Genomic DNA, 13,803 nt, shown 5'->3' with positions numbered 1-13,803 from the left:
AACATTAGTTTTTCCCAGGAGGTCTCTCATCCAGGTACTGACCAGGCTCACGCCTGCTTACCTTCACTGGTTTGCTAGCTGCAGGGTGATACAGCTACTAGGTGTAATATTAATATTTTACAGTGTAACTTTACATAATATCGGTTGTGTCATTTCCACTACATTTTTTGAACCTCTTGAAATAAATAAGCTCTTTGTAAGTTAATGTTGGATCAGATCACGGCTTCCTTGTTAAACTAAGTGCAAGGACACATACAGTTTGCTGTGTTTCAGTATCATACATATCACGCAAGAGCAAAAGTAAGGATGGTTTGATTTACAGTCTAATCACACATTGGTATGATAGTGTAACACGTCTTATGGGCTCACCTACAAATTACCAGTTTAAAAAACAGAATTGGAATGGAAAATGTTTTCATGTTCTCCAGTATTATTAAGATACTCTCCTTTACTCCCAACCACTTGATTCTCCAGAGCTACTCCCAAAGAATGAATACCCTACGAAAGGGGTCACTTTAAAGAGTATAAGAGGTAATAAACTTTAGACCGTATTAAATAGAACAATCTTCTGAATTGCAGCATATTACTAATAAAAATGACCATACAGATAGTTCTAGAGAGCTGGCAAAATAGCACATGATGTAGACATAGAGTTGGACATTGAAAACAATCCGCATATGAGTGAGGATATTAATATTAAATTATATAATATATACAAGAAATATTACATTATTAATATTAAAATATTATAAAATGTTAATACTCTATCTTCCCTATAGAAGAAGAAGAATCCCTTTTCTTCAATTGGCAGGTTAAAACATCATACAGTATGTGCTGATGGCAGCTAACAAAGTGCAAAATAGGAGAAGTAAAAAAAGACGTCTCAGCAATCTGACATCCTTCTTTCCTCTGATACCTTCCTTTAAAAGTTCTTTGAATCTGTTCAGAGGGCTATACTCCGAAACACGGCTCAGGAGTTTCCCTGTTGACCAGGTTCCTGCTGTTTGTCTATAAGACAGGCAGCAGGGTGGACGGAGGAGCCAGAGCCTACAGCAGCAGAGACAGTCCGCTGTGAAGACCTCTGCCCTCTCAGATTTGTCTCACTGCGAAGATCTCTCTGCTCTCTGTCCTTCCTGAGCCTCTGACCTACCAAAGAATGAACCCTCCGACCATCACTCTGCTCCTCGTGCTGCTCTGCGCCCTGTCACTGACCTGCTCGGCGAGTAAGTGATGTGCATCACTGTTAGAAATAAGTCTGGAGGAAATGGTCAGGACTGTATATGGTCCATTGTATAACATCGGGCAAGAAAAGTCCTAAACTGCTTAGAAGAACAATTTTATTGTCAGGATTTTGGTGTATAATAAAAAACAGGCTTTTAAAGTGGGAAGATGAGTTCAGAATTTCTGTGCTGGGGAAAAAAGGATTGGGGAGCCCTTGAAAGCAAGTGAAATGTTTCTTCATATTAGAGAAATATGAAATGTTAGAGCTGTGTGGTGTTTACCTCCACATTAGCTTCTCTAGACTTTTCTATCTAATAAAAGAAAGCTAAAATATTGTAATACCTGTAACTGATAAGTGCACACTAATACAGGGTGCACAGCGATGCAGATGCAGTAGGTGTATGACCCATGAATACAATGTCCTGCAGTGAATTAATTGTTCTTTTCATGCTTCTGTTATAGCTAAAGGCTCCAATTCTGGTGCAGACTGCTGCGCAAAGCTGATCAAAAATATAATCCCTAAGAAACTAATTGTTTCCTATAAGAAAACCAACTCTGAATGCATCCCATCTGCCATTGTGTAAGTACTACATCCTGCCTGATGGAAATCATTTTGGGCTAACAGTGGCTGAGTGATGTTGTTTTTATCACACCACAGGGTTAGTAAAATGAGGCATGATTCCTGTTTAAAGACATACTCCTCTCCTTGAGCGAATCAAATAGATTTTACCACACTATGGGTAAAAGTACATGGGTAAAAGACATCCGACTTCTGTTTGAATTTATTTTCAATTCTTATGTTTCAGATTTCTGACAACAAGAGGGAAAAATATCTGCGCTGATCCCAGTCAGAGCTGGGTGAAACAACACATGGAATATGTGGAGAGCTTGCCTACCAATTCCTCAGAAGTGCAACACCAGTCATAAAAGCTTCAACCACAAGCCTGCACTCATTTTGGTCTTCAAAAACACCTAATCACTAAAGAGTGGGATTCGATCAAGACACAGAGCAGATCTTGCAATCATGTTTCTTTATAAAAATATAAAATAATAATAATTAATAATAATAATTGCTTACACTTATATAGCGCTTTTCTGGACACTCCACTCAAAGCGCTTTACAGGTAATGGGGACTCCCCTCCACCACCACCAATGTGCAGCATCCACCTGGATGATGCGACGGCAGCCATAGTGCGCCAGAACGCTCCCCACACACCAGCTCTCAGTGGGGAGGAGAGCAGATAGTAATGTAGCCAAATCATAGACGGGGATTATTAGGAGGCCATGATTGGTAAGGGCCAACGGGAAATTTATATATCTAATGTTTTGGCATTAAGCTATATTATCAATACCTGTTGCCATGTACCTGTTCCAATTTGGAAAGAGCAGTTCTGTGCTAAATTCTCAGGGTTGTACATTTCTTTGCAATTTTACAGTAAAAAGGACCAATTTGAAAATGATTGCACAGGGATACCTTTTAAAAGTTTGTACATAAAGCTTTAAAGGTTTTGTACTGGGTTTTTTCTTCAGTGTTCATGTTTAAATTGTAAGCTTTTTGTTGATAAAATACTGTGGGGTTTGCAAGATACTTTAAGTTTGCAACAAGCTGCCCAGTCATGGAAGAGATCTGTTAAGATCAATAAGGTACTTTTTACTTCCAAATAGACTAGATGTGCTGAATGAACTCCTCTCGTTTGTAACTTTTCTATTGTTCTTGTTTGCTTGCAATATTTTTTTCAAATAAATTAAGTCTCCCAAGTATTTTGCATTTGTATTTGAATGTTTTTTGTCACCCCCAACATCCCTCCCTAGAGGGCGCTCCACTGCTCTCGTTGTTGGTCGTGTCATTTAGCTCTCCAGGTGTACCCTTTTAGTGTTATTATTTAAAGACCAGCTCCTCCAGTCCTCAGGGCTCATCATTAGGGTAAGATGTTGCGAGGCCCGCCTAGCATCAGGAAACCCTACGTCCGTCTCCTGAAGGCATAGGCCTCATCCCTGACACCTCCCGCTTCCTGAGCCCGGGGTCTGGAGGATCTCGCCCCGTCACCCTTGGACCTCCATGTTTCGTTTGTCCGTGTGTTCCCCCCTCCCGGGGATTTTAACTTTGTCGCGTCCCAGGATGGATTTCTAGTTGATGGACTTTCGGACTGTGCTTTGACCTGCCCTTGGACCCGTTTGGATTTGGATGCCGTTTTGTCTTCCCCGTACACTGTCTCACGGACTGTCACTATTATTTTGTGCACTATTAAACCCCTGTGTGTTCCTTTTACCACGCCTCCTGTTTTCTCCAGCTCCTACCGCATCGCATAGGGTCTTCTACAAGACCTGACACGGATTCCAGTCCGTGTCCGTTACAGTTTTCATAACAAGGAAGACAAAGTGCTCTTCAAACAGGTTACTCCATTACCAAACCTGTTGCTAGAGCAGTTTAAACAAAATATCTTTATTACATATACTTTCACAATTAGTGACAAGAACACCTGCTGGTCCACCACCACTTCTGTCATGAACGTGAGTGTTGGACACATCCTGGTCCTGACCAGATGCAGCCTTGTTCAGCACCTGGGACCTGACGAGACCAACAGCACTGCACGACGGCCATGCTGCCAAAATGCACCTGACATTCAGGTTTGGCGCAGAGTACTGAACCCTGCCAGTGGCATGTGAACGACCTGAGCTCACATTCCTGTTGCCCCTGCAGCAAAGACAGCTGCCACACACAGGAGGCCTGATAACAACCGGGAGGAGAGCTGGGAGAGAGACCCCATTAAACCGCAGAACAGAGAAGGGTTTACTCGTCCTCAGCCAGAAAGGAAATCCGTGGCTGTTCAAAGAAAAAAAAGGGATGCATGAGTTTTTTTTATTGTCTCACTTGAGGGACAGTGAACATTTCACCACTTTGTCTCGTGCTGAATGGGGAAGCGAAAACTCTCTTTTACGGTGTTTCAATGGATGTGGTTCTGTGGTACAATACTCAAAGACATCATCTGAGAACTAAAGAGTAGATCCTAGAACACTCTTAATTAAGTGCTGTAACAGGAAACCATTAAGGGCACGTTTTCTACATCGTGAATGTTTTAATAAAGTTCACAGTGCAAGGCAATTGGCTTTCTGGCCTGTCAGCTGTGTATATTTATGACATATTTCATGTGCCTGTTATTTTGATCTTCCTAATTAGTAAAATTATGGGTCCCATATTTTAGTTTTTTTCAGCTTCATTTCAGGACCTAGAACTACTTTCTGTGCTCCTGCAGTGTATGAGAGATGGAACACCTCCACTTTAATAAGTGTTATGGCACAACCATATTATCGTGCTCTTACTCCACTGCATTTCTCATGAATAGAATGAATTGCACTATGTTTCTTGTTTCAATAGGTTGGGATGTTTCCACAGCTTCTGTATATCACTCGTCTAACTGCACTTTTACATTAACTTAGTCACACGGAGCACCTTCAAAATACTTTAGGTGTCCATGAAATCAATAAACAAACTCAAATCAAAAGTTTAATTTTATGAAGTAGAAAAAAATATAACAGAGGTTTAATTTACCTCTTGACTAAGAAAGCATGGGGCTAAAAAGTTTGAATGTAAAGCATGTAGTTTTCAGACAGGAATATACACAGGAAAGTTTGGCCTACAGCCGGTTAGCATTAAGTAGATTTCCTGTCACATTCTTAATACACCATACTTCCTGTGGGATTCATTATACCTCCTCCTCTTCTGTTCCTACTCCTGTTTTTCAAGAGTGACATGTTGGGTCAGGCTCAGAGAATGCAGATTCATTTTTCATTGCTGTTGGAAGTATTTGTTGCGATACATGCAGCTACCGGACAAAGGGAACTGAAATTTGTCACTTTGGTAAGTTATTGTTGGTAGATTTTCTTACAGCTTTCACTGTGGAAATAAGTAAAGCAAATGGAATTGTTTGCAGCTGAAAAATATTTAGAGCATTGTGTCATATCCTCAGCGAGAACACTTTTCAGGGGGCAGCATTTCACTCTGCACTTACTTAGAAGTCTTTGCGCAGAAGATGTTTGTAAAGGGTTGTCATTTTTTAAACGAATGAGTAGCTTACGGTCACTCAACAGATTGATGTAGAGGAGGACCAAATATTTGACATAACCAGAGCAAAGAGCAGTAACAGTTTACAGCTGGGTTCTCCATCAAGTCCACCCCATGGTGGTACTTTACGTCTGCTGGCTCCTCGTTTCTATAATCAGAAATTAGCAGCATCATTTCAACAACTGCAATGCTGGTGGCACTCAAGTATTGTGATAAAGTGGATTGGAAGGGAAACCGTCTGAGTAGACCCTAGTATACAGCAGAACAGGTAAAAGGGAACCTCTTATGTTATCTTACACTAATGGGAGAATATGGTTTCCCAAATGCAGTTTCTAAACTACATTATCTGTAGTTCTGCTCAGCTTGTAAGGTTGTAATACCTCTTAGTGAGAAATGGTGTTAGCTGTGTAATGACATGGGCATCGATTGAATGGCCTCTGATGAATGGAAGTACAGAAAGTCAATTGCCTGACAGATTGGCTGTCTCTAACACTTTCTGCAGTATGAAAAGGAAACAGTTGTAGTTCCTTTACAGAAGCAAATGACAACAGCTGTTCTGATTTCCACATTCACTATCAATTTTAGAACTGTATGAGAAGCTTTCAGTTGCTTACCTCAAAAATCTTATAATTAAAGGTTTAAAGAATGTTATTAGTTGACATAAGTACAATTACAGTATGAAAGCTTTCAATAGGTATTTTATTAGGTTTAAGAGATAACTTTATTAGCCATATACAATTTATTGCATTAGGAATTAGTCTTTTCTAAAGGTTATACAATACAGTACATAAATTGCAGGAAGACTGACTTTGGTTAAAAAAGATTGACTGATTGTCTTTCCCTTGACTTATCCGTACACAATAGCATAACATTGTTCTGTGCTTTCTAACAGTCTATTCCTGTAGCAAAGAACAGCACCAGTACCAATTTTAGGAAAAAATAAATTAGAAGTACAGAATAACACTTATGCCTGAGAAATAACTAAATAAATAACGTAAATTCCTTCCTAAGGAGGAAAAGGACAGAAGGCCACTGTAAACAAAACCAGTGTAGTTAGGCTTGCCTGTGCTCCGCTGTAACGAAAGGTTTACATAGTTGATAAGAACTGCACCCAACTTTTCACAGCTAAAAAATTTAACTATTAATTTGCCTTTGCTCAGTTAGCTGCATTAATTTTCCTTTGATCTACAACATTATAGTTTGCCATACTCTAGGCACAAGCTCCAATGGGTTTTTTGAAAAGCAAATTTAAAAACAATTTGGACCGCATCATCGTTACAGACCAGTTTTGGATTGATTAACAAAGTGCCTGACGAGTTCCAGTCTTGCGAACGTTTCTGTCAGCCTGTCTGTTGCTAGGTGTATCGCCATGGTGACCGGTCTGCACTCCGAACGTACCCATCCGACCCCTACCAGGAGGATGCCTGGCCTCAGGGCTTTGGACAGCTCACTCAGGTATCTTTCTGATGACACTGACTCAACACATACTTCTCAATACGCCTCTGTTCCTTGTGTGTCCACCTCCTGTCGTCCACCACGTACACTACAATATTATTGGCTGGCAGTGAGCAATTCAGAGTGAGCAGTTAGGGAAAAAAAAACACACACAAACCACTGGTGAGCCTTGAAGTCCAGCCCCATTTTCTCCTGACCGCCTGGGTGTTTGTCCTGTCATTCTACAGGAAGGGATGAAACAGCATTTTGAGCTGGGACAGTTCCTTCGTAGACGCTACCGCGGTTTCCTCAGCGAAACCTATGACTGGAGAGAGGTAATGGCCTCTGCAGGATTCTTTACTGCAAATTAGCGACCCCTGGTCTTCAATGGGAAGTGCCTTTCTAATCCCACCTGTGTAGAGTGTTATAACGTTCCCGTGGTGGTGCTTGTGAAATGAGATACAGAGGTGTGCGAGAGTGTCTGGGCATAAAGTAGGAAACAAGTGGCAGATTTCAAATTTAAAGAAAATTGGAAGAAAAAAACATGACTTGTTTCCTTTTTTCACTCTTCCCTCAGATTTATGTGCGAAGCACGGACGTGGACAGGACCCTGATGAGTGCAGAGTCAAACCTGGCTGGGATGTATCCTCCTAAAGTTCCAATCTTCAACAGCAACATCTCCTGGCAGCCCATCCCTATACACACTGAACCTAGAGCCACTGACAAGGTAAACCTCCAACTTGCTTTCAGCCCTGCTACTGACTACTGATCCTGTCAAATCCTGTATCGACTGGTTCCGTTCCCCGCTGTGTTGAACTTCCCACTTTTGAAGATAAAAGAATTTCAATCTAAATTATAAGCCTCCATTATAAGCCTCCATTGTCCTTACACTGCAAAAGACATTCATTTTTCAGGCATTTCTCCACATTTAACGACTATCTCTATAACAGGCTGTACCTTTGGCAGTGTAAGGCTTCATGTAAGATGGAGCACAGTCTCCATTGCACTCATTTAATCCTTTTTTGTTTTGCTTAGCTCCTGTTTTATCCAAAGCGAAACTGCCCTCGCTATGAAGTGCTGAGGAATGAAACAGAGGACACAAATGTGTACCAAAAGAAAACCCTCGAAAATAAAGTAGGTGTCAGTCTTACTCCCACCTCGTTATGAATGATACAGTGAGTACTTTGGCATGATTGCTTAATTGTAACTTCCACTCCCATATTCTCCTTCTTTTCAGCAATTTTTCGAGTTTGTGAAGAACAACACAAAACTTAAAGACATCTCTTTTAGATCAGTGTGGAAAGTCTACGATACTCTTTTCTGTGAGGTGAGCTTTAAGATATGTTGGTTTCCTCTTAAATCCTGCGAATTTTGGCTAAGGTTAATGAGCATCTGTTTTGAACATAGATTCAAGTGAAGGAGAGGAATATACTGTACAAGCACTTGTCAGCCTGTTTTTACATTGTGAATCTTATAGTCCCTTCAGGACAATTTCAACAGAAATAATATGTTTCTGTGTCACAGCTAGAAGCTCACAGGTGCCCAGCAGGTCCTAAGTGCCATTGTTGCCTTGCAAGTCTGACTCAAACCTGCCCACCCCAAGGTGTGTACTGCCAATCTCAACAAAACCAAACTGGATCATGGAGTTCAGCCTATATTCCAGATAAACAGCTTTACTGGTTGAGCCATTCAAGAACCCATCTAATCCTGTAGCATCAGAAAACTGGCAAACACATCTGAGATTCCCAGCGTATCTACCTCATGACACAATGTGAACCACAATGATTTGAGAAGGATAATCATCCCTCCATTTCAAGAGTATTTTCAATCACTGAAGCAAGTACAATTTAGTATTTGTTGACAGAAAATATCATCTGCAGTTTTATTTAATGGCTCGGTTTACTTTTTTACTTAATTCCACCCAAGTGTGTACTCTTACGGAGGGTGAGAAATGATCACAAAAGAGCCCAGTGTTGCACTGAGAACAAAAGCAGATTTAATGGGTGACTCAGTAATGCAGTGGATACACTTGCAGCTGCTCTAGTCTCGCGATTTCAAGATGGTGAAAGTTTAAGGGACTCTTTTAACTGCTTCTTTAGGTAAATAATTATTATGGGCCCAAAGTTTTTGATACTGAGCTGGAAATCAAAAAATGGTATGTCTGACACTGTTAGTTGACACACTAAAAATATTTAAAGGGGGATCACAGAAACAAAGACACCCACTTTTTACATTCATTTCTTAATTTCCTGTCAGTTTATTTTCTTATTTCCTAATTGGGACCCATGGGACCAATCAGGCTCCCTATTTCTGGTCCCATCCTGAGGTTTCGTTTTTTACAGAGCCAGCACAACATGACCCTGCCTTCCTGGGTGACCCAAACAGTGATGGACAAGCTGAGGGACCTCAGTGATTTCAGCCTTAAGGCCTTGTTTTCTGTTCACAAAAGAGTGGAAAAGGCACGTCTACAAGGAGGTGAGGATGCCAAAATACTGGGTGGGGAGGGTTTGGTGTGAAGACAAGGCTATGCGCAGATCAAGACAACTCAATTTGCGTATTCAAATTCCAGAAGGACTTGACCAAAGAGGTTCAGGGAACTTCTTCAAAAGCAAAAATAACACAAGACCCAAGAACACAAGGAATTAAGATTTGAAAAGAGAAGACAGTGCTTTTACTGTACAGGGAGCTGTTGGTGTCAGTAAGCTTCTACAAATCCAAGGATTCTTGCTGACCTTCTTTGTGTAAGCCACTTTGTTTTTAGTTCTCTGAGAGCTGAATCAACTCTACTCTAGAACAAGGTATTTAAAACCATCTGTTTTCATTAAGGTGGAATATTTTCACTGTCAGCCTCTTGTTTGATTAACAGATTCAGCTTTGAAAAGCTAACACAACAAAGCCACATCTGACACCAGGAGGAAAAGGGAAAGTGCAAGCCATGCCTGTTTCTGATGTCAGCAGGGAGAAATGTCAAGTTTAAACAAGCAAATACTCCAGTCACTGACGCCTGACTCAAACGTAGCTTTCACCTTTTGCTGACACTTTCTTTCCTTTCTTCTGGTATATTATAGGTGTTCTTCTGGGCCAGATAGTGAGAAATCTCACGAAAGCGGCAAGGAATGATTCAGCTCTGCCAAAGAAGATGATGGTCTACTCGGCAGTGAGTCAAGCCCTGGCCAAAAGGGGAGACAAATTATTATTGCTTGGAAGAAAAGTGAATTTGATGGCACAGATGGGGCAGTGGCATGTTAGTGTGTTTGTGCCCTGTGATGGACTGACGACTTATCCAGGGTGTACCCCACCTTGCTCCCGTTGCTTGCTGGGATAGGCTCTGGTTTTCCCATGACCTTACAGTAGTTAAAGCGGTTAGAAAATAGACGTATGGATAGTTCTGTACAACTCCATTAATAAGACTTCATAAATGAATAGCAGATAATGTTGAACCGTCTGTTTTCAAAAAGCCAGTTATTCCTGGTGAAAGCCACAGAAACACAGAGCCCTTCCTGGAAGCAGGGGGAAGAAGGCAGGGCTACACTCTGGACGAGAAGCATGTTCATTGCAGGATATGCACACCCAGCTGGGAGATGCCAGATAATCTAGGCAGGATGTCTTCGGAAGGAAACAAGATCATCCAGAAAAAAAACAAACAAACAATAAGAACACTGGAACCAAATTACAACCTGGCATCAAACCCAGGAGCGGTGAGGCACAATGGTAGTCACTGTGCCAACTTGCTGATTTCCATGCAGTGTATTAACTGTGCATTAATCTGTAATCTGTAATTTCATTTCCACAATGAAAGGCACAGCCTGCTCTAAGGAGCAGCCCTCATGTTGCTGATCAACAGCCTGTTCACTTAATTCTGACGTCAGATCCCTAACTCTAGAGATGCTGATTCCCAGTATTAATCATTGCGTGAGGGGTGAAGTAGCACTTACCACCCTAAAGAGCCGAGTGGATTTTAAATACAGAATGTTAGGAATTTACGTCAAGTAACGCGTCTTCTTTCCCAGCATGACACCACCATCGCAGCCTTGCAGTCAGCTTTGGATGTTTTTAACAAAAAACAACCCCCTTATGCTTCCTGTCACATTTTTGAATTGTACCAAGAAGGCAAAAACGGGTAAGCTACCCAGCTCATATTCCAATAATAATTTTCGTCTATATGTATGCAGTGGCTTTCATTTTTGTATTGCTTTTGAAAGATCTGTCTCTAGTCAGTACAGGCTTTTATTCATTGGCTAGCTTCATATGAGCGGGACAGGTTAAATGCCTTCCTTTCCTCTGTAACCTTCGTAATGTTCTGTAATCTGGCTTTTCCATCCATTTCTTTTAAAGAAATCTAGCACCACGTTTTGGAAAATTAATTATCTTCTTTAAGTCATTTTCAATTTTGTTTTAAATTGAGCCTGAGTTAGCCTTCAGAGAAGTGATCTTGTCCCTTGACCGTGTTTCCAGCACACGGACTGTGGCGATGTTCTTTCGAAATGAGAGCGGGAGGGACCCCTATCCTTTGAAACTCTCAAACTGCTCCCAGTACTGTCCCCTTGAGGATTTTAAGAGGATCACCCAGTCAGTCATCCCAGAGAACTGGGAAGAGGAGTGCCAACTTTCCAGGAATCAGAAAAGCAGAGGTAAAGGCAAAGCATGATTCAGATGAAGAAATCTACTCTGGATTTAAGTTGGGTGTTCTAAATAGTGTTTAACACCATTAAATACTGTGTTAAGGACACACTGCCCCTCCTGATAAGTATTGGTCTTATTCACAGCAAACTTTAATGACAAGTTATGATGGCAGCAAATTTTAGCATGTGACAGCACAAGCCTGCTAGGGCAAACCAATTAATGAAATACCACATCACTAAACACAAACGTATAGAGAAAGGTATTGAGCCTATTTCTATTTCCTTAAACGAGCAAAACATTGGAGAAACATAATAATAACTATTGTTTTTTTTTCCCTAAGACTGCAACACAGTACTGGTGATCACAGTGACCGTACTGGCATTGCTTTGCTGTCTTCTCGCGTCGCTCATACTACTTCAGTGTCGGAAGAGGTAGTGGCGCTGCCATTGACTTGCACAGCTGGGAAGGCAAGACTTTGTGGACAACGAGGAGGATCTGTGGTTACCTCAAAGCACATGACCTAAAGAGTTCCCTGCTATGGCACAATCCCCGTTTTCATGACAGGAACGTCTTATGTTATGCCTTTAATGTAGAGTGGTTTCACAGACTCTCATTGCCTCTATTTGACCAGCTGCACTTTGTAACATAATTTCTGGTAAACAAGTAAAAGCACACAGCCCCTTGTGGGGCTCAAAGTTTTGGCAGAAAGGAGATGGCTCTGATATCTCATTTGAAGCTTTCTGTGTTGGTTAGGTGGTCTCAGCAGGGTGTGGAGCTGATTTAAAATAAGGGATTCCCAGTTTTGGAGGTCTGGAAAGTAACATGCGCTCATACCTCTGAGGAGTCAGTTATTACATATATATATAATGTATACAGTATATCCATAGAAATAACAGGGAAACTGATATTGAAGTGGGCAGCAGAAAAACACACACAAGAAACCTGCAAAACTTAAAGGGGAGTCTGTGTCACAAGGATACGGTGACATTATCAGCAAATCTCAAAAACAATATACAACTTTTCCACAGTGATGAAAAACAAGACTATACCTGACCATTCACTTCACAGAAACCTGCATTTTTTCACATATTAGCTGCAAACGTAGCATGTACTGTACAAGTGCAATGTGTACTTAGAGTAAAGGAGAGGTGGGATCACTGTGTAATAATCAAATATTAACTATCTGAAATTCAATGTATAATGTGTAAGTCCCTTGTAACCCAGAATACAAAAGGGAGCATTAATGCAGTGTTAAACAGCATGGATATTAAGGGAAATAAGGTACAGTATGTTTCGTTTGTACATTATTAAACATTTTTAAAGGCTTCTTTGCTGTTAACAGCTGTTATGTACTTTGGAAAGTAATTTGCAAGGTGCTGCTGAATGTTTGTCACAGCAATGAACTTTGCAACATCATTTGGGATTTATTTTAATCGGTTCAAACCCCACTGACTGTTGACCTACTGTACCACTGTTTTCGTTTCAAAAAGATATGGTCTTTACACGGGGAAAATGTAAATCGTACAATCCTGTATGATCGAATTTCTTTCCTGAATTGAAATTGTCTGAACTTTGTACAAATTGAACTAGTTATTGGTGTACTCAGAACAGCACCTGTAATGTTCATTTTGTTTCTCCTTCCATTTCCTTGATACGTGTTCTAGTAACCTTGTTTAATTAAGAGGAATCACATCCTTCTTCCATGAGAAATTAACCTACCATGTGAAATAAGACACTACATAACTCTGGTTCTGGCTGTTTTTTAGAGTTATCTACCTTGGGTTTTGTTTAGTGCTGTAACCTTTGTCATTGTAGCAGGATTTTTATAACACCAGAAAACTGCAGGCTTAAGGCAGTTAAGCCCAAATCAAGAGAATAAGAGGAGTGATGTTCTGCCAGCTGTCTGTGTGGGTGGAGAACTGTACAATGTGCTTCGAGCCAATGAGGAGTGCAGTCACTTTTCTGCTTTATGGTGAGCACATGTTTCTGTTTAGTCTCTAAGAATGCAAGTCTCTTGAGATACAGGGCCATTCTATGAAAGCTGGTTCCTGTATGAAACATTCATATGCCATAAAGTTCTACCTTGTGATCTGTGCATAGTGGGTTTGACACCAACTATGTCCCTCTACAACAGGGGTCAGCAACCTTTAAGAAGAGGTGTGCCAGGAGTTAACTCACGCACTTGTTTTTACAGATTTGCCTGCCATTGATACTTTTTTAAACGTCAAGAATAGCCCTATTTATATTTTGATTGACAAAAATTAATATCTCAAATGAATACATTATTATGCATGTCTTGCCCTTTACTGTGATCCTTGGCCTTACTTTCTCTTTCTGAGGTCTCCAATATAAGGCTCAGGGTGACAAGTCTTAACAAGGCTCTGAATGTTCAGTTGTTAACCTGCTACATGAGGGACAAAGAATGAGGTTCTCTGTGAACAGATATTTTCACAGATGGTTT

At 40.8% G+C, this 13,803-nt stretch overlaps 1 protein-coding gene and 1 long non-coding RNA gene across 3 annotated transcripts; both read left to right on the top strand.

Moving 5' to 3' along the window:
- Window positions 1–964: 964 nt before the first annotated feature.
- On the top strand, window positions 965–2,983 carry LOC107079990 (uncharacterized). The gene is made up of 3 exons (XR_001480876.2): window positions 965–1,223; window positions 1,684–1,801; window positions 2,028–2,983. It is a non-coding gene; the product is annotated as an uncharacterized lncRNA (long non-coding RNA).
- A 1,961-nt stretch (window positions 2,984–4,944) lies between these two features.
- Window positions 4,945–12,669, top strand: LOC102686176 (lysosomal acid phosphatase-like). Of its 2 annotated transcripts, none has more exons than XM_015368142.2 (11): window positions 4,945–5,081; window positions 6,645–6,740; window positions 6,968–7,054; window positions 7,297–7,446; window positions 7,755–7,853; window positions 7,957–8,046; window positions 9,062–9,194; window positions 9,788–9,876; window positions 10,730–10,839; window positions 11,175–11,350; window positions 11,683–12,669. In XM_015368142.2, exons 1-11 carry the CDS (start codon window positions 4,974–4,976, stop codon window positions 11,775–11,777), a joined length of 1,233 nt encoding a protein of 410 aa, XP_015223628.2. In that variant the 5' UTR covers window positions 4,945–4,973; the 3' UTR covers window positions 11,778–12,669. The 2 variants fall into 2 exon arrangements, with proteins under 2 accessions (XP_015223628.2, XP_069037283.1); XM_069181182.1 differs by having other exon boundaries at window positions 6,630–6,740.
- The last annotated feature ends 1,134 nt before the right edge of the window (window positions 12,670–13,803 follow it).

This window comes from Lepisosteus oculatus, chromosome 20 (genome assembly GCF_040954835.1).
Source record: "Lepisosteus oculatus isolate fLepOcu1 chromosome 20, fLepOcu1.hap2, whole genome shotgun sequence".
Classification (NCBI taxonomy): domain Eukaryota; kingdom Metazoa; phylum Chordata; class Actinopteri; order Semionotiformes; family Lepisosteidae; genus Lepisosteus; species Lepisosteus oculatus.
This window is presented reverse-complemented; position numbering and strand designations above follow the sequence as displayed.

What these genes read in the sequence shown, in the direction of transcription:
- LOC102686176 (XM_015368142.2), top strand. Translation starts at nt 4,974, where the DNA reads ATGTTGGGTCAGGCTCAGAGAATGCAGATTCATTTTTCATTGCTGTTG. An exon ending in ACGATACTCTTTTCTGTGAG is followed by an intron (nt 8,047 to 9,061) that starts GTGAGCTTTAAG and finishes CGTTTTTTACAG; the next exon opens with AGCCAGCACAACATGACCCT. An exon ending in AGATGATGGTCTACTCGGCA is followed by an intron (nt 9,877 to 10,729) that starts GTGAGTCAAGCC and finishes CTTCTTTCCCAG; the next exon opens with CATGACACCACCATCGCAGC.